The sequence below is a fragment of the Ilyonectria robusta genome (genome assembly GCF_021365365.1).
Source record: "Ilyonectria robusta strain PMI_751 chromosome Unknown BGZ61scaffold_11, whole genome shotgun sequence".
NCBI classification, from domain to species: domain Eukaryota; kingdom Fungi; phylum Ascomycota; class Sordariomycetes; order Hypocreales; family Nectriaceae; genus Ilyonectria; species Ilyonectria robusta.
Window position 1 is genome coordinate 1,286,439 of NW_025764445.1, and position 25,261 is coordinate 1,311,699.

Here is a 25,261-nt window from a genome sequence, read left to right on the forward strand (position 1 = left end):
GGGCAGAATGGTGACAGTATTGGGTCTCTGTATCTTCGTCAATTGGGAAAACTCCGTTAGGGCCCCGAATTTGGGTCGAAGGAGCCACTCTAAGCAGCTTAATACCGCAAGTCATCGTGTTTTGATTAACCTGCTTGATTGTAGATATCGCATGTTTCAGCCTCGCCTATTTTGGGCATGTAGTAGCCGTAATACCCATTTATCCATGGCCTCCACCGCGGCTAAGGGTTCCTTGATGTTTGCCATTCCCGAACCCTTATGCCAACAACAGTAGATCCTATTTTCTGGGCGACCTCGACCCCTTTTAGACCTGAACGAAGTTGACTCGATGAGCTGAGGGCCACTGGGTGAGCCTTTTGACGGAATCCAGCATATTGTACGGCCTACTCCATGCTTATGAAGAGGTGTTTGAGCAAGAATTATTCGCTTGCCCAACAAGCAACTGGAATTGGAGCCCTGTTGAGTCTTTAGCCGTCTATATTGTCTGTAATGGCATCTCAGACCGGCTTACTGTCTACAGAGAGACTTCCTCCTTGAAAGATATCAATTCCAGACCTTATTTGATGCCTCCCTGTTTGACCTGTAGTTTTTGCCTCCTACCATATAGCGAATGACCTAACGCTTGTTGGTCATGTCTCCCTACTCATTCATTGCGGTCTATCTTGAGTCACGATTCAGACCTCTTGATCTTCTATTACCTCTGGTAGTGGCCACAGGGTTCCTAGTAAAATAGCAGTGCTACTGGCTTAAAGTGATGAAGGACACACGAAGGCATCCAACAGCACATGGAGAACCCCACAAAGTAATCGACAGAGGGGATAAGGTCCCTATGTTCAGCATGCAATTGTTAAATAAATACATAAATAGAAGGTGAATACAAATGGATCGCATATCCGCACTTCAGGATCAATTTCTTTGTGCCTTTCTAGTAAACCTTGCCAGAAGGCCGATGATTCAACGACTGTAAGGTACTCACCCATACGTGGCGACTGTTTACTCAGTTTTGCTACTTCAAGGTGTAGAGCAGCGTTCCCCAGCCAAGTTGGTCATATCCACCGCTGTTGGGACCATAATTGCCAGATCCCCCTTCAGCTCCCCCGTTGTCCGAGACGACCAGGTCCCGGAACTGCTTCGTCCATGTCACATTCTCATTCTTGAGAACACCATAGTGGTTGTAGAGTAGTTCCCAGTTGGGTCTCAATTGCCCGCGGCCCGTGCTACTAATGGTCGGCATGTTTATCCATCCGTTGTCGTAGGGAGTGTAGGGGACATCATAGCCTAGATTATATCGGGCTACATATTCGGACCTATTTCGCGTTAGTAAGATGAAAATGCGACTTATATCTGACAGCCTTCCAGAGGGTTGTAACAGACTGAATGAACCGTCATCTTTGTTCAAGCAGAGGGAAGATAGAATGGTGTAATTTGTGACAGGCGGAAATGCAAAAGACAGATATAGACATACGCGGCAAGAATAATACTGCTATTGTAGGCAAACAAGTCGTTCCCTTGGTTGTAGGCAGTCTGACCAATAACGCCCAAAAGCGCGATGTTCAGTGTGTTGTGTCCTTGATCGCGTCCGGACTCCATCGTTTGGCCGAGAAGCTGGTTGTCATAAAAATGCATGAATGGAACCGCCTCGTTGATCTGGCCGTTGCCTGTGCCGTTATAGAACCAGCGGATTCCTCGGTTGTAGATAGCTGCGTCGTCAGCCAAAACACCGATAGACATGGCCGAGGCGATCTGACTCAGGTCCCAATTAGCGTATACCCCTGGTGCATAAGATGCCCAGTTCTCGTGTTCTGTGAACCATCCATCTACCTTTTTGTAGAAGATACCGGTCATCATGCCCTTGAACTGCTGGAATTTGTCAGTGGACCATCCCTCGTAATCGCGCATGATCTCTCCGGCCTGGGCGAACTCATAACCATAGATACCCGCGGCGAGGTAGACATCCACGGTACCAGAAAGGGCTGTCAATGTCGAGGACCAAGCATCCATAATGCGCAAGGCTGCGTCGCCAAACTCGCTTTCCTGGGTTACAGCCCACCGAATAGCAAGTACATACGCAGCAGCCACATCGCGGTACAACTGTCCATAGTTTTCGGCGTGTGTCCCGTCGTATCCTCGATATACAATCGCGACTGGGTTGGCTACGTACGACGAGGAGGCGTATGAGCTTTCAAGGAGCTTGTTCCAGGCAGTTGTCCATGGTTCCTCTCCTGCGGCGAGTTTGGATCGAATGCGAGCGAAGTCTTTGTCCGTGTGGAGAAGTCCTGGATGGCTGAACGAAGCGGGTGCCAAAACTAGGCCAGTCGAGGTCGGTGCGACCGAGCTAGAGACTGAGGTACTGGACGCTGGTGAAGATACCGTCGTTGTTGGGAATGAAACCGACAAGTTCGGTGTCGATGGCGTGGAGAAGGGAGAAATCACCGATGCCGAGGTTAAAGAAGTATTTAAAGGCAGAGGGGTGGTAGAAGATGAAATGGAAACAATTGTAGAGAAAGTGGATGACTGGCTGGTAGAAAGACTCTGTACCGAAGTCTCCGAGGTCTTCAGATTGTAAATGCTGGAGCTATCGCCATGATGATGAGACTGGTGTGAACCAGCGTTGCAAGCATGCCTACCGCACGCGGGACCAAGAATGGCAAGCGAAAACAATAGCGACGCCTTTATCATGATAATGAGTGCGGCTCAGGAACGAGTAGTGAAAATAGCAAAACGAAAGGAGTGGACGAGATTTCTCGTGTAAAGAAGAAACTTCAACTGTTGACTGGCATTCGAAAAGGACAATGATAGAGCGAGGGAATATCGCTGATTACATTAATAATAAAACACGCTATCATGAAGGACGTCAAAACCTGAGACACGTCAGACAGGGTAAGTAGGGAGTCTCGGTTAGCGATGCGAGCTAGACGCCGCCAGCAAAGATCAGTACCGAGAAACTGGCCATGTTGGAGTGCCAAAGCAATCTGGGAGATTATGATGCCCACTGACAAAAGGTTAGCCGAACGGTGTTGCTAGAGAGGACACTGATGATTCGTGGAAGATTCTGTCACTTATCGTGGATGGCGATTTAGCTGAATCTGAACTACAGATGCTGTTCCAATCACAAGGGTTGTAGATATTATCAAGGGGCCACCGGATTAGGGCTAGCAAGGGTTCATCGGTCTCCGCGGAGCCGAACTCCCGTTTCTTTACTCCGTACGTTTTGAGCTAAAACAGCGATGTCCGAAATGGTGAACGGAGTCTTATGATAAAATGAGGACCTCCCTTTCCGCGCACCCACAAGATATCCACTTCCATTAATGTACCTACTGTTGCTCCTCTACCCATTTTGCGACATCTATTTATCTACTACAGGCTCCCGTCGCACCAAATCCTCGTACAGCTCTCGCATAAAACCTAGATTGACTCGCTTTGTTGGTGGGAGATGTACTTGGTGCAGACGGAGCCGCCGAGAGAGTCTGCGTTACCCTACAGTTCGGGCTTGAAGGCCTTTGGTTGAGACCACCTGAGGGATTGACTGAACTGATGTGTGGAAGCTCTTGATCAAATGTTTTACAATGTAACTGTAGGAAAATAATACAAAGAAAGCGACAAGAGCTGCTGCAATAGCCGCGTAGGTGGTTTCACATAGAGCGAGGGCGGTGACAGCGGCCATGCTAGAAATGGATGTGATCTAGACGGCGGCATGTACCTTTTCTGTACACTGGCTCGGCAGTGGCATTTAACTTGCTCTATATTTGACATCAATCACGCCGTGTAATCTATCCAGTCATGATGCAGTCTGGGGAATGGCCTTTGCTTTGCAGGCTTGGCTTAGACGATTGCTACTCTAACCTCAAAGCCACATCGCCTAACCACAAATCTTGGGAGTTTGTTTGCCGTCAAATGATGTTATTCGCCAATTTTATTTTGCCAATTGGTTTGATGTTGCCTCATATTTTCTGCGAATATTCACACTGGCAATATTGAAGCTTCGCATGAGCATCTCAACGCGCTGAGTCTCGGCAATTATGCGGCCACAGTTGGTATTCATTCCATTTTGTTCACTTCGAGTTGCGTTTCAACTGCATGTCGCTCGCTTGACTGAATGTGCATGCGTCACCTCGATTTGTAGGGCTGATGGGTGTGTATAAGAAACCACTGTTCCATTGATACCAACACGGCGTTTACTCACATCGGAGAACTATTACATTACCTTCTTATCGCGCATAATATTCACAGGGATCCTGACAAGCGATGGCGGGGGCCATGGGGACTTCCCCAGATCATGTTGAATGATGCCGCCGGGCTCACTTTAAGATCGCCCAGGTGAATATCGCGCTTATCTCCGGGGACGCTTCCCTCCGGAGACAATATCTCCGGGACGCTATCTCCAGGGATGTATCCCACTTTGCCGATGTGCAGGATATGTCAGCGAGATGACAATGGCTGCAGCAGGCTTCCCCTGCAAGCCAGGAGACAGGCGACGAAGATATTATTGCCGTCGAGGTCAACGGCCGTGCATAAGTTGGAGTCTGCTTGCCGCGCCAAGTAAAACCACGACCGCGATGGAAACGAGCGACCTAGACCGGCGTCACTGGCCTCACGCCTTTCGGCGCTCAGCGTGTCATTCTTCTTTCGTGGCTCCATGACTCGTCAATAAAGATAAAATGGTGCGACCAGGATTCGGACAGTTGTTATAGATAAAAGACTCGCCGGCGTGCGTTGCGCATCTTAGCCACTTGCCTCTTTGCGTGACTCTGGCCGGTTCTGAAGTGCTTGGGGGAGTTTCTGCTATCAACTTTGTTGGTCGGTCGACACGCGGCGTGGAATTTCTTGCGACTCGGAAGTATCGTCGATCGGGGTAACGCGGCGGCTGCTTGTGTATCTGACGGCCATCAAAAGAGCGTCAGTATTGTCATAAACGTGTCCTCTGTCCGAGCTTGTCCTGATATCGCATCTCGTGACACGAAAATGTATCTGATGCAAAAAAGCTGCCCCGACAGATGCTCCTCAATCGGCACGCGGACAGTGTCGTTAGATCGACCATCAAAGGGGCACCGCTGTGAATACAAGCCCTTGTGTAAGGAGTCGATATCCGTTGTTGGCCTTGGCTAAGTGCAAATCAACCATGTCGGATGACTCCGTAGATGAGCTCTGGATACCAGGCAGCTGCAACGGTTGCAGTGCTGAGGAGAACTTTTGCTAATTGAAGCTCAGAATTGAATTGCCGGTGCAACTGCCTGACTCTTATGTGCAGAACTATTGTCATCGCTGACAGATTGGAGAGTTTCGGGCCATTGCTTTTGTGATTAACCGCTTTCCAGTTAATCCACGGAGCTGGGAACCCTTTTAGGCCATGGTGATATCAACGAGCTGAAGGCTAGCTCTTTTAAATGCGTTGCCGATGTCGACTGCCGCGTGGCGTGAACTCTATGGGCCTTAGATTATGCCGCGGCCGACAAGGCGAGGGGCGTGGTGGTGGTAGATCATTTACGCTAACTTCTTCGTAGCCTAGGAAGTACTCGTTGCAGATTAAACCACTAACAGTTAGGAGTCAGTAAGTGGTGACGGCCAGTTACCGCCCTATTGCTCCGCATAAAGCAGCTTGCTTAGCGAGATACGAGTCAATCGCCGAGCTTCCCCATGGGGTTCGGTATCACAAGACGACTCTGTGCCCCATCACCACTGCTACTCTCTACCCCGCAAAATGATATCGGCACACGCGTGCCGTGCAAGCTAATATGAGTGGCGCAAAGCGTCCAGGGATCGACTCATACCCTACAGCTGATAGGTCTGGCTGCGTTCTGGGTCTTGTTTCCCGAGGTCTGGAACGTTTGTTGTGAGCAATACTACTCTAGCGTAGCCACGAGGGTAGCCACGAGGGTAGCGTCGATGGAGATTGATGATGGGTACAATTTGGGCAAATCTCAGAACTAGATATTTAACAGCCCTTCCTTGCCTTCCATGTTGGGTTGTAGACTCCTTGCCAGGCAATCAATCTGCATTGAGACGCGCCGTCAATTACCAAACACACTCCTGCGCTGTCCAAAATGGCGACATTGCAAGTGGTTGGTTTCCCACGCTGAATCTCCCCACATAACGAACCAGTGACAACTAACCAGCATCAATCCGTAGGAACGGGAGGAAATCCAGGATGAGCTCCACATCGAGGTGCTCCCTGGTACTGAGATTATGGCTGATGTTGGTAAACACCACTTCATCAAGAGCGAACACTCCCATCGGGTCCTTGTTCCCCAGCCATCTCAGGATCCTCACGACCCCCTCAACTGGAAACCCATGTGGAAACTGTCGACCATCATTACCGTGTCAACCATGACTTTCACCCAGGGATTTGCCCCGCTGGCTCTCGCACCCATGATTCCCTACCTTATGGCCGATTACAAAAGCTCTCTCGGGGATATCATTCAGTTCACCGGCATCACAATCCTAATCCTTGGATTCAGCAACTTTATCTGGTTAGTGCTCCTTGTTGATCACCCGCCCCGATTCCGTTTCCACACATGCTCATCTGCTACAGGGCTCCGATATCTACCTCGTTTGGCCGACGCCCAGTGCTCATTGCGTCTCAGTTGGCATGTTTGGCATCTCATATCATCCGCGCGAGAGCTACCTCGTACGGCGTCTTCATGGGTGCTTGTGTGTGAGTAATCGCGTTAAATACTCATTTCTCTGGCTGTCTTATTGATCTGTTTTGGTAGTCTCAATGGTCTTGGAGCCGGTCCGAGCGAGATCCTCCAACCTGCCGTTATATCAGATATTTACTTCCTCCATGATCGCGGCACCTGGAACACTCTGTACTGGGTTGTTTACATGGGCTCCTTGATGGTAACAGTTAATTTACCCCATCATTAAGGAAATGACTGACATATTAAGGTTGCCCCAATCATTTCCGGCGCTATGGCTGATCACATCGGCTGGCAGAACTTCTGGTGGCTCAATGTGGCTATGACAGGGGTGTCTATTCTCCTGGGCATTTTCTGTTTTCCAGAAACCAGATGGAGTCGAGTCGAAGCCGGCCAAACGGACGCCGTTGCGAGTGATACATCTGTTAAAGGCACTGGCCAGCACAGTGAAAACTCTGCTACCGATAACAACCCAGAGAAGCTATCTGCTACAAACGACCATCCTACACAGCAACGTGCGACAGACGTAGATCCCTACTTGGGTAGAGGAACGCCCTCTAAGCAGCAATGGTGGTTATTTCAGCCCAACGCACACCCCTTCAAGACCATCTTGTTCGATCTTTGGACTCCTTGGAGATTATTCGTGTTTCCGATCGTCTTGTTCGCCTCCTTCGTCGTTAGCTGGAGCTGCAGCAACTTTTTGATCTTGAATCTCACCCAGTCTCAAGTCTTTGCAGCTCCCCCATACAATATGAGTTCCCAGTCGATTGGTAAGTTTGTCCGACCTCAACCCCCACATTTTCGAGTCATATCTAATGTTTTAATTCTCAAAGGTTTCCTGAACTTTGCAGTTCTCGTTGGTGCGTTGATCGGTCTCGTCACCGCCGGTCCTCTGGGTGACTGGATCTCTGCACGAGCAACAACCCGAAACGGCGGTATTCGAGAGCCAGAAATGCGTCTCCCTGCTATGATCCCCTATGTTCTTATCATGATATTGGGAAATGTCGTTACTTCCTTGGGATACGAGAAAAAGTGGCCATGGCCTGTTATTGTGGTCATTGGTTACTCTTGTGCTGGCATCCAGGTGGCTGCTCTGCCAAGTATTGCTAGTACCTACGCTGTTGACAGCTATAAGCCAGTCGCAGGTCCTCTTTTCGTGGCCATTACTGTCAACAAGAATCTGTGGGGTTACGGAATGGGCAAGTTCATCACTCCGTGGACAATCAAATCAGGGTAAGAGGACTTTTCAGTTGTCTCTTGACGCAATCCGCTAATCAATCGCCTAGGTTCTTGCCGGTCTTCATGACCAATATGGGACTCACGGTTCTTTGGTGTGTTTCTGGAGTCCTCTTCTATTATTACGGGAAGAGCTTCAGGAGATGGACTAAGAATAGTAATGTTCACCAGATGTAAGAATAGTTTAGCATTGCTATTGGGGGGTTGCTTCGATGTAATATAATACCTGTGAGAAAATTTTACCGTTGCGCTTGAATGTAGATGGATGAAAACTGCCTTGATGCTTTGGACGTAATGGTTAAGTTTTGCATCAATTTTAAACTACCTATTCCTACTCGCACGTATCCTATTGAGGATCGCGGCAGTTGAGGCAGACATAGCACGAGGCGGGCCACCGCCATGCTCCCGAATCCAGCTCTCTTTTTCTTCTATTTTGTGTTCCGGCCCCTCATTCACCATCCATTCCGTTGGCGCCGACGCAGAATAAGGCTGAGGACGTGCAACCGTCTTAGCTTTCAAAATATCCTGACGCAGGCTCATGAGCCAGGGATGCACAGCTGACATTATCATTAGAAAATTCGTTAACTCTTTGAAGCCAGACTTACCGCGGACATAGTCGTGCACCGTGACAAAGTGATTCTCTGCAGGAGGCGTGATCACTAACTTGACTCCTCTCTTCCTAAGCGGTCTGTCTTCTCCACAGCATTTCACAAGAAACTCCGTGTCCGAGTCCTCCTCCCAGCTACCGTCCTGCTTCGAATCATTCGCGTAAGGCCGGTCCTCATCGCTGAGATCTCCGTACGTGACATACTCGGGGTCGAACTCGCCTCCCGTGTGATCCCTATGCCACGCCATCCAATCAAACTCCCATTGGTCGAGGTCGTAGACTGAGGCCTCAATAGATGAAACTTTTGGCTCGGTGAGAGGCAGCTGCGAGATCTCGTGCCACGTGCCGCTGCCACTACGTCCAGTGTCTGGTTGGAAGTAGGGTTCGAGATCGTCCGCACTACGAGGGGTCTTCATGACGGAAATTGCGGTGGGAAAGACGCCATCGAGAGGCCAGAAGAGACGCTTGATGGTAGGAGAGAAGAGGACATGTACATGATCGCTTCGAAGCTCTTTGTACGAGCGGTAGGGAGGCTCGTCCGACTGGCCTGACTGTGAAGTTGCCATTGTTATGTTGATGATGAGGTTTTATCCACGAGTCTGCACTAGCGTTCATTCGCTTGGCGGATAAATGAATTCATCACGTGCACCCGTTCCTCTTTCCAGGTTCATGCTTACATCCTCCGTAGGAATATTGCAAAAGTGCTACAATGAAGACGTATGAGGGCGAAAGATCGATCCTTGTCTAGGTAGGTCCACATTAATAATCCGATAGCGTGCTAGCTAAGTCGACATCGACGAGCTCTTTATCTTCAATCGATATGCTGTGATTCACCTTTCCTCCGTGTAAAATTGCTTTCGGTCAACGTGAACATAGTTCCGACTGGACGAGGGTTATTTTCAGCCATCCTGACATCGTCAGACAGGGACGAAGTAATTGGGTCGTGTTTAATTACCATCGAGAATATTGCCTACTGCTTTTTGTCAACAGTCTCTTCGTGCCTGCACCGTCGTTCCCTACTTCACATTTGCACAGTCAATCCGGACCGCCACCCATCTCCATCTCACTACCAACAGAGAATTCAGCCGTACCTAGGCTAGAGTGCGTATGACTCCTTTCGAGTCCATGACACGGATGAAGAAGAGCAAGGCTTGATACCAACTGGGCTCACAATTAAGCCTAAAATACATCCGGTTTCAGATGTCAATCGTCTAGGAGATTGTCCTTTCTGTTGCGTGCACACTACCTGATTAGCAAGTCCCACTGGTCGAATGGAAGATCAAGGCTTCTGCCAGGCCCTAAAAAAGTCGACAAAAGCCGGACCCCGATTGGCCGTGTTGAAAATAGCCGTCGGCTACGCGTTTCCGTCTTTGGATACGAAAATGCGGCCGGATTTGGCAGCAAGGGGCCGCTGGTCTAGTCCGCGCGCTTCATCGTACCCCCCATGAACATATTATTGCCTCAGTGACCTTGCAAACTGGAGGGAATGCTCCTGTACCAGTGGTGGCCAAGTGACGGTTGAAGTTCTGTAGAATAGCCATTAGCTAGCTGTCAAGACGGAGCTGGATCCAAACCAGGAGGGTATTGCATGATGCGATGTGCCTTCTCATGATGTGGTTACCGAAACTGTTCATAAGGAAAGGCACTAAAAAGGGCGTGTGTCGCCGTTGCATCATGGCGATAGCGGCAGTGAAGACAATTTGTGCTGTGACTGTAAGGGCCTAGCTATGGATGCCCAAGTCTCCGCGTCAAGCATGACAGGGCTAGCCTCATCTACGCAGATTACGCATTGAAAGCCGGGGCTACTAGGACAGGGTTTACAATCTTAGATGCAGTAGTGTGCGGGTTCTAGTCTTCTAGATGACAATCCGGCTTGTGAATATTTTGTGAACCCAACTAATGACCCCGGATCTTCACAGTCCCACCTCCGGATCTGCGGGAGTGGTTCCCGATCCAGATCCAAATACTGGCACGAATGCAAATACTTGCATATCCCACGCTTTATTGCGGACGCAGCTTTCAGTCAGTGTAACATGGGACTAAGTCCCCTGTCAAACAAGGCTGGAGTGGTGAGGCGTTTCTCCGTGGGGTGCGTATTAAGACCGGGATTACCCCACTTCCGTCATGTTTTCATGACAGACTTCGATATGACGCTTACAATTCGCAGGCAAATTATTGCTGAGCGGCATCTGAATTCCGATGCTCCCATATTATCAATTATTCTCAAACAAATCATTAACGGGGCGGATAGAGAGCAGCGTTGTTCACAAAGAAATTGTACTAATAACAGGCATTCCCCGCCCCAGCCCACGAAAGGTTCGGCAATCCGGCTTCTATTTGTAATATCAGCATGTGTGCCTTTTTCGTACTCCGTCAAGAGCCAATCAAGCAATTATCCTCATTTGTGCGTTTCATTTGCCCACCCTCGCTTCGAGAACGTGTACGAATACAGCAATGCCACCTTGGACTATCGACCGGGCGTCCACACACCGTCGACTGGCTTCTTCAACCGAGCTCCCCCTCGGACGCCCCGCTAGACTTTAAAGGGCTCTTGGGCCGTCTTTCGACAATCAGCCACAGCCGCTTCTGTGTCACCCTGCAGGACGCGCTTCTGTAACAGGAGGCAGCCATCTTTCTTGTGTAACTTGTCAGATTTAAGCCCGGTCACAATACCAAAAAGGAAAGCAGCACGCGAAGAACCAGGAACGCCTAAACACTTCAAAGCGCGTTGGCGCTCCAAACGCCAGATGAGGCAGTCTGACAACGTCGAGACTCTGTCAGAGCGATGTATGTGTGGGTGGACCCTGTCAGTCGAAGCTCTCGGCTACAAGACTAAGCTTCTCTCAGTCTAAACATATTCCTGTAGACATTCCTGGCGGCGCCGCAGTATACTTCCACTGTGCCGCAGTGAGTGCAGTGGTAGCAGTACATAACGTGAGCCAGGACCGAGGTCTCAGAAGCCCCAGCAAGGTCCAACCAAGTCACCCTTTAATCGGCTACTTGCACATGCACATCTGCACCATGGCATTATGTTAACCGGCACTGTGTGGCTGAATCAAGACGGTTCGCTCGGGCCTCCTGTGATCTGATTCTTGAAATCCCGAGATTCCCCCCTGTCACGAATCCGGGGAACCAGATCGACGTACAAAATCGGCCCCGCCTCCTTACCTTTTTCTGGGGCCGATGATTGTGCGTACATCTTTGAACATTTCAACCTTGCTTGAATGCTGTGCTAGCCGATTTACCTCTACGGCCGCCATTTACTGCATTCATCGACATGTGGTATCCCCGGGCTGCGTGGGTGATCTTCGTCGCCGTGGTGGCGATTCCCACAGCCCTCGGCAATATCTCATCTACCTCGGCATTATCAGCACTGCCGGATTGTGCTGTACGTTTGCATCTACCACTTCTACCACAAAAGCCCCCTTGATTAATGCGTGTCATTTAGATCAATTGTCTGACGATTTCAATTGACAACTCGATATGTTCCGCTACCAATCAGACCTGCATCTGCGCCAATGAAGCACTGCAAGCAAACCTCACTGCTTGCGTTGCAGGGACTTGCACCGTTAAGGAATCGCTCAGTATGTGTCTTGCAATCGGGCATGATGCTCAAGCTAATAATATCTACAGCTACCAAGAATGCAACCATGACCTTTTGTAGTGCATCCATCCGACATCATTCCGTCAATTACGCCGTTGTCACCGGTGTGCTTGCAGTGATCTCTGGTTTATTTATCATCCAGAGATTCGCGTTGAAGCTCTATTCACGACTAGATGTAGGCCCAGATGATTGGTTTACTTTAATCTGCGCCTTTGTTAGCATCCCGATCACGGTCCTTGCTATTCACGGCCTTGTGCCCAATGGAATGGGTCGCGACATCTGGACCTTGGAATTTGCCAAGATTTATAATTTTGGCAAATACTTTTTGATCATGGAAGTTATCTATTTTGCCGAAATCGCCCTCCTAAAGATCGCCATGCTATTCTTCTATCTTCGCATATTTCCATCCAAGCTTATCCGCCGAGCACTTTGGGGTACCATCATCCTCAACTCTTTATTTGGTATTCTCTTCGCTATCATTACGATTTTTCAATGCAAACCAATTAGCTACTCTTGGCAGCTGTGGGATGGAGAGCATCAAGGACAGTGTTTAGATATCAATGCAATTGCATGGTCTAACGCCGCAATCAGCATCACACTCGACATATGGATGATCGCGATCCCGATGGTCCAGATCCATTCACTTCACTTGAACTGGAAGAAAAAGGTTGCTGTTGGGGGCATGTTTTGTGTTGGCACCTTGTATCTCAACCCTCCCGCCATTTGATGGAAACAAACACTGACATCATCTCAGCGTCACTGTTGTGAGTATACTCCGACTTCACTCTTTGGTCAAATTCGGCGCACAGTCGACGAATCCGACTTGGGAATATCTGGATGCGGCCCTTTGGTCAACAATCGAGATACACGTTGGCATTATTTGCAACTGCTTGCCATCTTTCCGCCTATTTATCCTTCAATTGTTCCCCGCGTTGCAAAGCAGTAGCGAAAGGTATCACGCTAGCTACGACAGAGGCCCTCCGAGGACGAAGACTGGAAATAGGCAATTCGCAGCAATCCGAGGGTCAAACGCAGAGACGGCATTCAGTCGAAACGACTCGCATGGAGATGGCTTCAAGGATTCAGCCCTGGGTCATGCTGAAACTGATGAGATTCAATTGGTTCGAATAAGGGATCATGATAACAAAAGTGCGAGGTCGGATCATTCTTTTCAGTCTACATTGTAGTATAGGAACAGACGTTGATTGTTTTCATTGGCCTATTTTAGCGTACAGGTCTTAACGTAATATGACGATACCCCGGGTTTTCATTGTGTCTTGGCCACCTCATCTTATTATAGCCACATAGAATAAGAGCGAGAGACCTTGATGGCAACTTAACTCCATCATGCACGAGCTCCGTGGAGTTTAGTTCGAGTCCCTCATACTCAAGACCGTTGTGCCTATAGATTTGTCAATGCACCTACTAGACGAAACGATGGCTGATAATTTGAGAATATGAAAAGCTTACAGTGAATTATTCCTGCAGCATTGTCCACAGAGAGAACATCTTGACAAGTGATGATCTGGACAGGATCCGGGCGTTCGCACGTGCCGATCAGGTTCATATCAACATCGTACATACCCCAGCCACCGTTTTCTTCATCCTTATACAGAGCTGTAGTACAAGTTAGCTTCATGGCTTCTCACAACTTTGTGAAACTAGTGTAGTAATTTTAGAGCTCGAATCCACTTACTAAAGTGAGGCGCATCATCGCCGTTATCGAAGTATTTGCCATCATTGTCATAGACTTCAAACCGAGTGACATCCCAGTCTGCAGCTGCCTTGGCGGCGGTGCATCCGTCACAGGCAATGCCGCCATGGGAAGCATCGTTGTAAAACTGCGGAGTCCAACCAACCGAGTTCACAAAGTCATCGCAGTTAGGGGGGTTGTTAAAGAACGAGATAGAAAGACTCGACGCTGCATCGGGAAACTGGTTTTCGGCGCCGCAGAAGATAAGAAAGTCGGCAACGGCAAAACGAGTATGTAAGAGAGCAGCCGCTAGGGGAGCAATACCAAAGTACATCGTGATGAATGATCTGATGGAGATTGAAATGGGATTGAATGATAAGTGGACTCAAGGCTGTAACTTTCAGTGGGGTTAAGCGTGATGAGGGTAGAGAGTTGGTGAAATTAGAAGAGATTCGCCCTCTCTTATGTCCGATGTTAAAGTGTTCTCAGGATCGACCTAGAAATTCAGAACTACAAATGACGTAGAAAGCGCACTATTCGTTCTGTCATAAATATCCACGCAAACTCCGAGTAAGCATTGACGAGATCAATCCTAGACGTTGATCCTTCCAATCCTTCGTTACGACTTATTAAACTGCTGCCTGTTAATTAATGCCCACTATCAATTCTTTCATTGGTTGTTGAGGCCACAGAATGACGTATAGGGTGGAATTGGAAAACACCTTCGAGATCAGCGTTGACAACTTTGGCTGAGGGTGCAAATATCCGTTTATGACTCCTTCCTAAAGGGGTTTGAGAATAAGGATCTTCATCCAACAGGGCCCAAGCTGAGCCAGCAGCAGCCAAAATGGCGATTGGATGGTACGGATAAGGCGGACGGAAATCGGTACTCGACCGGGCATTAAAGTCTTGGAAGTTGCCAGCTGTTGCTGATCAAGTGCCAAAGAGTATGAAGAATGACATCGGCATGTGGCTTAGTTTGGAGGATTCCATATTTTAGCTCACGGAACCACTGGCATGCAGATCTCATCTGGATTGGTAGGCCGCCATTATATTCTCCACAGCTTTTCAACGTAGTCTGTTGTGGGAACGCGGCAGAATGAAGGTCAAGGTTAAGTTAAAAGGTTCATGGTCATGTCTTAGATCCGCAACAGAAAGAACATCCTACAAGGACTGCAGGGATGAATTGTAACTTCGCCACAATCCATACCTGAACACATGTCGATTTAGCATATACCGTCTCTCATCGACATCGCACGTATTATTGTCTATAAAACACCAATCTTGATGCTGATTATCCATATTGCTTCGGAGTGGGTTGTCGGGCGCCCATTCAACTGGCCATCGGTGGCATTTCTCAGACTTATGACAGATGCCTATTTTTTGCTTGTTTTTTCGGCATTGAGGGTAGTCTTAAGTTGCTCCTTCCTGTTTCCATAGTAGGCAATATAGAATCAAATAATGCGCTAGAGAAGGTGATGTTTCCCCTGAGTATGAAGCTTTTGGGTGTAGGGTAGCCCGGAGTTTATGTTGGCGATAGAAAATCCTCTATCCTGGGCTTCCGTCTCTCGCAATAGATTGGGGTGCATTCAAGAGAAGGTCAGGGGATATCCCCGTATAAATACAGTGCGACTTTGACAATGGATCGGGGTCTTGGACTAGGATGTCCCCCATGAAAGTGATTTGGGTGAAGGACAGGATAGTCACTGACCTCAGATGAACCGAGACACGTCACTAGCTAGCGTGTGAGATGATCTACCATGATGCGGCGATGAGGTACTCATCTCCACCTTGATTGAGCCTACATTCCGGCAGTTCGATGCAGGATCTCAGCAATCTAGGATGCATGACGGTAAATCTAGAGGTTGGCGCAACGTGGTATCCGTGGATAGTGCTGTCATCAGCTGCTCATTGGGAGACAAAGCAGACACTTAGGGATGAGAAGAGTTCAAGGTAATCGTGCTCGTATGTTAATGAAAGTGTATGTAATGTAGAAGGTGACATCGCTCTGTCCTAAATTTAACACGTGAACCCTGGCTGTCAATATCTCTCCGCGACCGGGGTTGGGCGGTTGGAGCCCAGCCGTGGTGTTTATATAGCCCCCCAGTCATATCAGAGTCTTGACGTTCACGTGAGCGTATTCCAACGCAACCCCATCCTAAACGTGCGCTTTACAACCTGATGCAAAGCGGCTGGCTACATTGCGTGATTAACGCTTCTGTACAGCTGTTCAGCTTCCTCCAGGCGACCCTGTTCTGCATAGAGGCTCCCCAAGTCATCAACCGTCGTTATGGTCAACAGCTGATTTAGCTCTGGGATAGGAGCACTGTGATCCAAAGTCCGCTTCGATGCCATGTCAGCCGGGTCAAGGTGCGTTTGACCTTGATACGGGCGCCTCGAGTCGTACAGTGGATCGGCTGCCGATGTGCGGTCGGGTTTCGAGTTCGTTTCCAGACCTCCAATAACCCGCTTAAACATGGCCTCGGCTTCCCCATATCGACCCTGGGCTTTGTAGAGACGTCCAAGGTCCCGGGCCGTCGTTAGTGTGGATGCATGTTCCGGTCCCAGTGTTTTGTCGTAGCCTCGGAGAGCGCGTCGGTACATGGCTTCGGCACCGTCCGATCGGCCCTGTTTCTCATACAGAGCTGCGAGACTGGCGGTTGCATTGAGTGTTGGCACGTCCTCTGCCGCAGTCGCTTGCTGAGACACTCCAAGCTCCCGAGCAAACATGGCCTCAGCATCGTCAAGTCGACCGCTTGACATGTAGAAGCTACCCAGCTCGTGAACAACGTCAATAGTCGACGTGTGTTCAGGCCCAAAGAACTCCTCATGGTGTTGAAGTCTCTGTTTCAGCGCAGCCTCATCGCCGTCAATCTGAGGCGTGATTGGGCTGAGAAGAGAGCGGTTGTCTGCGCTGATGGGGGAGCCCAGGGGCGTGCCAAGCTGCGAATCCACGTGGGACTCTCCGTCTTGAATGGAACGAGTAGATGGGGAGAACATGGTTATTGTGTAGAATCGCAGTGCAGCTCATCCAAGGCTGTGAGGCGTAACTTCAGTTTCCCTCGCCATCTTTATGTGCTTCAGCAACCACCCACTTCACCGAGGCCAATAAATCCCGCTCTCGACCGTCGACGCGTTCATTACGAGCAATTGACAAGTGAAATGCTGCAGCGGAGGCCATCCAAACGCAAGCGCGACAATAAATGTTCCTGATTTGCGTTTGAAGCGCGGGAGTATGTCCGAAAATAGAATGCGACGCTAGCTAAGAGAAACTAACGAATGATGATACACCCCATCAAACCAAGTCGTTTTTGCCGAACCAGTGGGTCTGAGCAAACGCGTATCATCGCCGGCATATCAAACTTCAAGATATTATTGGATTGGTTGAGTCACTAAACTTGGCTCTGATGTTTGTTTTATGTGGGATAAATGTCACCTCGTTGTCGGCCCTAGCTTGCCGAATCGGGCTCCATTCGCCAAGGATGACGACCATCAGACCAGTGTAGCGTTGCGTTATCTATGGCGTTTTTGGAATCAAACAGAATGATATGTCGATAAAGAGGAACTCTTGGTCAGCATTGGCAAGGGATCGCGTCTGGGGTTGGTCCTTAGCGCAGCCAATCCTCTCGTGGCTGGCCAGGCATGCTAAACTATTGATTATCACCGTAGATCTGTAACACAGTATGTTTCTATTCGTTTTTTCTCCAGCCTGGTTATGCTGAGCCTCGCATTGCTTTTTATGCTGCAACTGATTGATAATTGTCAACATACACGCGCCGGAGGCGTCCCAATCGTCGCAAACCCCAGTTCTCATACTTGCACGCTGAAGCAAAGGAGCCAGCGATTACTGGAAGTTCTTGCGATTCAAACCTCCCTCGCCTTCGTATATCACGCACTTACGCTGCCAGCGTTACAGGAAATAGCTCACTACCCCAGATACGGAAAATCTCTCAGGTTGGGTGTGGTTGTTCCCTGCCCACCTGTTACCTCCGATGCGGCATTGTTTGGCTTACTCCGTTTACATCTGACAAAGGCAACTTGCGCTTGAGCCGAGTTATCCATTCGCGTATTCATGTGCCGTCTCAGCCATTCTTTGGTAGCTTCCACAATGGGAAGTGGCCGGATTTTGGTTTTGCTGTAGGAAGAGAGGCTCTAGCACCAGAGTTGATTTAGGGTGGATTAGCTCTGTTTACTGTAGAGGCCATCTTCCTAGGAATGAATAGTTGCTCTTCTTTGGGCACTCTTTTCAAGAATTGCCGCCCTCAAGCCTTGTTTGACTTTAATTCACAAATTGCCACAAGATATACTCTGTGAATTGGACTATGACCAGTCTGTGCACAACTCTTTGTGTTTATTACCCCGCCTTGATTGATATAACAAGCCTCGTCTCAGCTTACTTGGCGTTTGAGCTCAGCCCAGTCAACCCCGCTTTAGATGAGGCTATGTTGTCCAAGAAGGGAATGCCGCAAAGTGACGTGAGGGGCGTTCTGCACGCGTCGTTGTAGCACGTGTCTGTCTTCAAGTGGGTGGGACGTTGTGACGCTGAATGTCTCGCAAAATGCCGCCATCGTTCCTTATCCAAAGCATCCATTTTGAGCATCGAATATCCGATTTTCAATTCTGTTGTCTGGATACGCATTAAACATGAGATTCTCCGTCGATGTCAGATCAAAAACCCGGCCATCTATGCCAAACTACGACTTCCCAACGGAGCCGGTCGCAGACGCTGATGCAATTATTTCTGGTCCCAACTACCGCTTCACGATAATCAACGACGTCGTTCTGCGGTATGAATGGGCCGTAGATGGCATTTTCGAAGACCGCGCCTCAACTTTTGCCATCAACCGGCGCTTCTCCCATCGCCCGACTCCCGTCATCAAAGACACCGAGGATGGCCTTGAGATCATTACCCCCGCCATCCATCTTTACTACGACAAGAAGCGTTTCAGCCCGAACGGATTCATCATCAATCTCCAGGTTTCGACGAATTTGTGGGGAACGGAATGGCGATACAGCCATGGGCAATCCAATCTTGGAGGCACGGCGCGAACGCTGGATGGAGTCGACGGCCGCTGTAACATGGGCGCAGGCGTGCTCTCCAAGGATGGATTTTCAGTCATCGACGACAGTGGGAGCATGCTCTTCTCAGATGATGGCTTTGTGCAAACACGACGCCCTGGAGATCGTGTGGATGGGTATTTCTTCGCATACGGCCAGAACTTCAAGGGAGCTATGCAGGCGTTTTTCGACATCTCTGGACATACACCACGGCTTCCCCGATGGAGTTTGGGGAACTGGTGGAGTCGCTATCACAGCTACACTGCTGATTCGTATCTCGCCTTGATGGACGAGTTCCAGGAAGCCAATATTCCCCTGTCCGTTGCCGTCATCGACATGGATTGGCATCTCGTTCATGAAAAAGAAGTGACACATACTGGGTGGACAGGATATACCTGGAACAAGAGGCTTTTTCCGGACCCAGTCAAGTTCGCCGACGCTTTGCACGACCGAAATCTCAAGATGACTCTCAATGACCACCCTCACGGCGGGGTTGGACCTCACGAAGAGCAATACGAAAAAATGGCTCGCTTTCTCGGCCATGACACATCTGACAAGACCACTATTCTCTTTGATCCCACGAACCCCAGGTACATGGAAGGATACTTTGGGATTCTTCACAAGGCCCTGGAAGAAAAAGGCTGCGATTTCTGGTGGATTGACTGGCAGCAAGGCTCAATCTCACGTATCCCCGGAATCGACCCTTTGTGGTTGCTGAATCACTTCCAATATCTCGACACAAAGCAAAAGGCCGGCGCAAAAGACGCCCTGGTCTTTTCTCGCTATGCAGGACCAGGAAGTCATCGCTATCCCATTGGCTTCTCTGGAGATAGTATAGTTTCGTGGAGCTCTCTCGCCTTTCAGCCAGAGTTTACTGCTACGGCTTCAAACATCGGGTATGGGTGGTGGAGTCACGATATCGGCGGCCACGTTGGCGGCTCACGAGATGACGAACTCGTCACCCGCTGGGTCCAACTCGGTGTCATGTCGCCCATCATGCGGCTGCACTCGTCCAACAATCAGTGGATGTCCAAGGAGCCGTGGAACTATCGCCGAGACGCAAACGAGGTCATGAGCTTCTTCATGAAGCTACGGCATCGCCTGATTCCCTACTTGTACACAGCCAACGTCAGCTTCGCCGAGGATGACCAGCCGCTTGTGCAGCCGTTGTACTGGCAATACCCAAAGTTTGGCGTGGCCTTCAGATATCCAAACGAGTACTTTTTTGGCCCATCACTGCTCGTGGCGCCGATTGTGCAACCTATTGATCATCGGACGCAGCTCGCAGCCGTCAAGGTCTGGCTGCCTCCATCAGCACCTCGCCACGTCGACATCTTCACGGGAACTGTTTATAACAGCGATCGGGAGATTGAATTGTGGCGGACCTTGCGTGGGATACCTGTGCTGGCGCCAGAGGGGTCTATCATCCCTCTTGATGCTGCCGCGGAACCAGTCAATGGCGGAGGCAACCCAGATGATTTCGAATTGCTCGTCGTTGTGGGACGTGACGGAGAATACACGATTGTTGAAGATCGACGCGACGACAACAGTTTGCAGCCGACTGATGAACCTGAGTCGGTGGACTCCTCAAACAAACTGCGCTCCATCCCGATCAAGTGGCATCAAGAGTCCGGAACCTTGACTGTCGATGCGCCAGCAAGTCGTGGATGGGCAGTGCGATTCTTATCTATGATTGATAGAGAGAATCTGTCGAGAATCAAAGTGCACGTCAATGATTCCCCCGTCGTTAACGTCACTGTGGCCATCGATCCAATCGGCCACCCATTTCCCGGAACCGTCGTACAACTCCCCAAGGATGCGCTGGAATTCGGAGGAACGCTGACCGTCAAACTCGGATCTGACCCGCAATTGAGCGTTTCGAACTCTTCGGAAAAGATGAGATCGTTGTTGTTCGACTTTCAGATCCCTTTCCATTCGAAGGATGACATCTTGGGGATCATTCAAGCGCGCCAGCCTCTTGACATGAAGCTTTATAGATTGCAAGCCCTCAACCTGGAGCACAATATCCTGGGGCCGATCTTAGAATTATTGACTGCGGATAGTCGGACATGAGAGACTGATGTGGTGCGGCAGTGATGCAAATTCGGTTTATTCAAGGATTCCTGCTCTCAGTCCGCGGGCTTTTCGATTTTAACAACCCGGTTTCGGCTTCACGGAATGGTGAGCCACTAAGTGATGTTCTTAGATGGTCCTGGATTCATCTTACGCTCAAAGCTCAGATACAATCTCAAAAGGCTCTTTTGTGTTTGGGCCCATTGCTGTAGCAGTCGCTTGTGTCGATTTACCTGCCCACATCTCTTTCCGTGACTAGCATGATCAGAAAATATTGTGCCTCTCATTTCTTCGCCCAGCCAACTGTGTAGTACACTAGCCTGGAAGTGTGATACCATCGCCAGTAGGCTTCCAGAGCATGCCTGCAGTAATTCGGCCCATGACTCTACCAAATTATGATACGTATCGAACAGGGTCGACAGTCGCCATTCATCCTCGCAGTAAGGCATCCAGTAAGTCTCCACCTTAACACGATGCGAGCAAGAACAACCATCTAGTCCAGCAATCAGGCGAAGTAAATCCTGACAGTATTACGGTGCAGAGTATGCTGGAAGTATTAAGCCTAATACCGCATCCGAATCTAGCCGCTGATGTCGGAACGGAGTTAAGGTTGAGCGCAGCCACTCCTTCGCTGTCACCTCGTATCCCTACTGCATGACGCCCCCGTCGTCTAGCCGGCTATCTCGGGACAAGGTGTCCGTCAGGTACGAGCCTTACAAACTTCTTTGTAAAAGTAATTGTCGCAATACTACTACGGCAAAAGGGGATGACTATTCCTCTTGTCGGTTGCGTTATTGTAGTCCATATCTCCGTCTGACAGTAATTACCGCCGTTGCCTCCCCAAATAGCTTACGAACGTTATTATTGAGTCACTCATTACGGGCAGATTCACTCAAACACATTTCATAAGGGTGTCAGTATCTACATCTTCACATCAAGGCGAGTCGAACCGTGCTTCCGTTGCCAAAATCGAAATTCTCCGCCGACTGACGAAGAACGGAATAAATTTCGTAGTAGGTTCATCACTTTTGCTGCTCATTCCAATTGATGGTATTCGGATTTAGGCCTGCATGTGCAGTCCGCTCGTATCCGAAAATGCACTCTACTGCAGTAATCACAGGGACTTTTGGCATCAGCGAGAGAAATATGACACCATATCAATTACATAGTCGGATCATGTTGTTTTTTTCTTGGAGAAGGGGCAAAAGTCCCTAGTCGAACGACTATACCTTCCTACTACAGGCTAGTTACGATACCAGTACTAAGAAGTATATGGACAAAACAGTAATTGGAGATATTTGACTTTTCACATGCTTATGGGAATTATTTCATGTCGTTTTTCAAGTATATATACTCCTACAAAGCTCGTTCAGGAAGCTATGCTATCTCACTTCATTATCATCACATTCTTGATCATCATCATCGACACATTCTATCAACCCAGGGTCGAGCTTCTCACAGCCATAATTTCTCAAGATGAAGACGCGGTTCACCCGACTTTCCACTTCGGCAGTTTCCGTCGCAATTGGCATGGCTCTGTACGAGAGATTCCCCATCGCTCAAGCCATTCCCATGACTGGCACGAGCCTCAATGCACGGAATGCTGTCTCACCTAACTTTGAGGACATCTACCTCTCCAAGGTGACAGACAAGATCTTCGGTCAAGATGCCACCCACTATGATTACATCGTGATCGAGTCTGAGAAGGACCTCGCCATTGCAGCTGCGCACCAATATGCGGCGGCATGGACTTCTGGGGACGATGATCAGATCTTAGTCGCCTTCGTCAATGCCACCATGGCCGGACACATGAAGGAGGAGCAGGCAAGCGACAACAACTGGCTTTGCGGCGAACTCGACAGCGTCATGCTTCCCCATGTGAGCAAATGTGCTGGTGTAGAGAAGCGTGACATCGCCGTTGCTATCGAGGCACGCTCCAAATGGAGTTGGACCAGGTCCAAAGCACACGTCGCCACCAATTTTGGAGTGCAGGTTCTCGCCGGATACCTCGGTAATTTTGCCTGGAATACCTTTCCGGCGAGCCCAAGAAGCGTCTGCACCAGTGGCGCTTGCCTTTCATGGGCAAAACCACTCAACGCCTTCTCTGGCTATTTCGCTCAGCAACTGGTTCAAGATGCCCTATCCGCTGTCGATTTCAACCAGTTCAGTGCTGAGGCCTATGGCGGCGTAAGCGGTGTTGATGTATGTATCAGCAATCGCGCATCAGGTTGCACTTAGGTGGAATGCCACTGTGTTAGTCTTAGGGCCAGGCCCCGATACTTTTCTTTGAAGATGCACGGCGAAGCCTTGTGTTGTCCAGGCCAGAGGCTTAGGAGCAATGTTTAAGTGTTTCTGGGCCTCAGGGTAGTCGGGTATAGAGATTACCGAGTCTATACCTCTAGCTTCTATTCACTGGGATGACTGTATTTAACCAGTAAATCCTTTAGTTTAAACCATGGGATTCAACATATCCGATGGCGAACGTTTTGGTACAACATAGAGATATTTGTAGCCTCTAACAAAATATGTTTTAACTGTGAATGACTCCTATGAAGAGGCAAGACGGCTAAATACTATTCGATTCTAATCGGAGATCCGAAGACGAACCGAATATCTATATGCTTGCTAGATCCCTCTTGATCATTGATCGGCTCTACACAGCTCATGCTCAGATCCAATCGGATCATTGGCACTGTACAGTTGCTGAGGAGTGTTGAGGGGTATGCAAATGTCTCTCTCCCCACCCAGTGCGCCTTGGCTTTCTGTTCTCTCACAATTCATTCCTTGGCTCGGCTCTCCCATTGCAGCAGGAGCTGAATGACCTGAGGCCCATCCAAAGCCACTATGTTTGAACAGGGGACGAAACGTGGCGATACAAGCCGCCGCAATACCCAACGCTGGCTCCATCACTGACCAAATGGCTACGTCACTAATCTGTAGTCAGAAACTGAACTTGAGCTACTCCGACTTGGAATCAAGACTCACATTGATACATAAACGAACTCAATAGACGGTTTCAAATGCGTGATATACGGAATTCGAACAATAAGGGCTATTCCTCCTCTAATTTCGTCGTTTTCGTCAGTTTAGGTAGCGCTTAACAATTTCGGAACACTAACATCATGCCGAGCCTCAACAGGATCACTATAGTCACCTTGGTTCTCCTGTTTATCTTCACATTCCATAAGAGGGCGACAGGTAACAGGCCCAGGCACCAGTCGGAAAGAGCTGAAAGGATGTTATGCACAACGACGGCTACCGGAATGACATTCTTGTCAACGCAAGAGCCCTTATAACCATACGCCTGGTTCCAAAAGTACGACACTGGTTTGCATTGGAAGACAAGGATGAAGAAGAAGGCAGTAGAGACGATAGTTCCAACGCCAAGATTAACCCAAATAATCCAGCGATAGGATCTTCGGGTCGCCATGCGAAGAAGAAGGATGCAGACCGAAGCTCTAATTGTGAGAGTAATTGGCGCATAAAGCACTTCGCAGATATACCAAGCTCGGAGTGACCTAGCCACCTCGTGAGGTCCGTCGATCTGCGAGCTGGGTTTGCCTGTTGTTCCATTCTGGACACCGTCCAACGAGATTGCGCCATATGCCGTATAACCTATCTACATAAACGATATTTAGTTTCAAGTAGACCCGGGGAAACGTGAAACAGGGGAAGCCTACCATCGCAGAGAGTATCAGGTAGTCATCTGTTGTCACACACTTGACAAGGAATATTTTGATGTACACTCGGATCAGAGTGCATATGCCGGCAACGATAAGAAAGACCAGTTGGATGATAAACAACTCCTTTGACCGATTAGGCAACTCTAAGTTGCTGTCGTGATCCATGTCTCCTTTTTTGACGATGATTACAACGACAGGATGAGTTGATGTGATCGTAGCGATAGAAGCGGAACTGACGGGCAAGAAGTGCTCTTATGCGCCACCTGTTAATCCTTGCCTACCATAGAATGTCACCTTAAACTCGGACAGGCTTGTAGCTTCTCCAAGCGAGATTCAAGTCATGCATGCGTGTAGCAGTTTCCCCTCATTGTCTGGAAGAGGGAACGGAGGACGTAAACACATTAGGAAATGACCTCGTGCCCCCTCCCTATGAGGCTAGTAAATCTTGAAGGCGGGGGAAACAGGTGCCAAGATCACAGGGCTTGCAGCGAGTAGTCACATACTTGTATGTGAAAATGACTGGATTCAAAAGTACAGCCACTAGAAAAAATGAGGCCTAAAAAAAGCAAAAACAGGTCGTTTTCAATTTACCGCACTGACATTAAACTATACGCTCCAATAGGATTGTGACACATTTAACGGTGAATAATAAATTCGGATGATACGACGTGA

General features: G+C 49.1%; 9 protein-coding genes across 9 annotated transcripts; 4 read left to right on the top strand and 5 right to left on the bottom strand.

The window, feature by feature from the left end:
- Positions 1-1,006: 1,006 nt before the first annotated feature.
- Positions 1,007-2,679, bottom strand: BGZ61DRAFT_494603 (GPI anchored protein; the record flags this gene model as incomplete). Its single annotated transcript, XM_046250784.1, has 3 exons — positions 1,007-1,307; positions 1,466-2,306; positions 2,628-2,679. The coding sequence occupies 3 exons, from the start codon at positions 2,677-2,679 to the stop codon at positions 1,007-1,009; spliced, it is 1,194 nt and encodes a 397-aa protein (XP_046103934.1).
- A 3,362-nt stretch (positions 2,680-6,041) lies between these two features.
- Positions 6,042-8,048, top strand: BGZ61DRAFT_494604 (major facilitator superfamily domain-containing protein; the record flags this gene model as incomplete). The annotated part of the gene is made up of 7 exons (XM_046250785.1): positions 6,042-6,059; positions 6,127-6,467; positions 6,530-6,652; positions 6,711-6,837; positions 6,886-7,405; positions 7,469-7,868; positions 7,922-8,048. The coding sequence occupies 7 exons, from the start codon at positions 6,042-6,044 to the stop codon at positions 8,046-8,048; spliced, it is 1,656 nt and encodes a 551-aa protein (XP_046103935.1).
- A 73-nt stretch (positions 8,049-8,121) lies between these two features.
- Positions 8,122-9,050, bottom strand: BGZ61DRAFT_421793 (uncharacterized protein). The gene is made up of 2 exons (XM_046243515.1): positions 8,477-9,050; positions 8,122-8,428 (listed from the first exon to the last, which is right to left on the bottom strand). The coding sequence occupies exons 1-2, from the start codon at positions 9,042-9,044 to the stop codon at positions 8,193-8,195; spliced, it is 804 nt and encodes a 267-aa protein (XP_046103936.1). The 5' UTR covers positions 9,045-9,050; the 3' UTR covers positions 8,122-8,192.
- A 2,705-nt stretch (positions 9,051-11,755) lies between these two features.
- On the top strand, positions 11,756-13,269 carry BGZ61DRAFT_353966 (uncharacterized protein; the record flags this gene model as incomplete). Its single annotated transcript, XM_046240570.1, has 4 exons — positions 11,756-11,866; positions 11,927-12,062; positions 12,112-12,784; positions 12,837-13,269. The coding sequence occupies 4 exons, from the start codon at positions 11,756-11,758 to the stop codon at positions 13,267-13,269; spliced, it is 1,353 nt and encodes a 450-aa protein (XP_046103937.1).
- Positions 13,270-13,449: 180 nt separating this feature from the next.
- BGZ61DRAFT_478856 (uncharacterized protein) lies at positions 13,450-14,109 on the bottom strand (the record flags this gene model as incomplete). Its single annotated transcript, XM_046249053.1, has 3 exons — positions 13,450-13,484; positions 13,553-13,699; positions 13,779-14,109. 3 exons carry the CDS (start codon positions 14,107-14,109, stop codon positions 13,450-13,452), a joined length of 513 nt encoding a protein of 170 aa, XP_046103938.1.
- A 1,862-nt stretch (positions 14,110-15,971) lies between these two features.
- BGZ61DRAFT_353032 (uncharacterized protein) lies at positions 15,972-16,775 on the bottom strand (the record flags this gene model as incomplete). The annotated part of the gene is made up of 1 exon (XM_046240476.1): positions 15,972-16,775. One exon carries the CDS (start codon positions 16,773-16,775, stop codon positions 15,972-15,974), a length of 804 nt encoding a protein of 267 aa, XP_046103939.1.
- A 1,686-nt stretch (positions 16,776-18,461) lies between these two features.
- Positions 18,462-20,906, top strand: BGZ61DRAFT_353148 (glycosyl hydrolases family 31-domain-containing protein; the record flags this gene model as incomplete). Its single annotated transcript, XM_046240487.1, has 1 exon — positions 18,462-20,906. One exon carries the CDS (start codon positions 18,462-18,464, stop codon positions 20,904-20,906), a length of 2,445 nt encoding a protein of 814 aa, XP_046103940.1.
- Positions 20,907-22,382: 1,476 nt separating this feature from the next.
- Positions 22,383-23,144, top strand: BGZ61DRAFT_533311 (uncharacterized protein; the record flags this gene model as incomplete). The annotated part of the gene is made up of 1 exon (XM_046253985.1): positions 22,383-23,144. The coding sequence occupies one exon, from the start codon at positions 22,383-22,385 to the stop codon at positions 23,142-23,144; it is 762 nt and encodes a 253-aa protein (XP_046103941.1).
- A 402-nt stretch (positions 23,145-23,546) lies between these two features.
- BGZ61DRAFT_353218 (uncharacterized protein) lies at positions 23,547-24,754 on the bottom strand (the record flags this gene model as incomplete). Its single annotated transcript, XM_046240494.1, has 4 exons — positions 23,547-23,835; positions 23,892-23,969; positions 24,026-24,525; positions 24,587-24,754. 4 exons carry the CDS (start codon positions 24,752-24,754, stop codon positions 23,547-23,549), a joined length of 1,035 nt encoding a protein of 344 aa, XP_046103942.1.
- Between the last annotated feature and the right edge of the window lie 507 nt (positions 24,755-25,261).

Excerpts from the sequence above, each read along its gene's own strand:
- BGZ61DRAFT_421793 (XM_046243515.1), bottom strand. The coding sequence starts at position 9,044 with ATGGCAACTTCACAGTCAGGCCAGTCGGACGAGCCTCCCTACCGCTCG. Across the intron at positions 8,429-8,476 it reads GGTGCACGACTATGTCCGCG|CTGTGCATCCCTGGCTCATG; the intron begins GTAAGTCTGGCT and ends TGATAATGTCAG.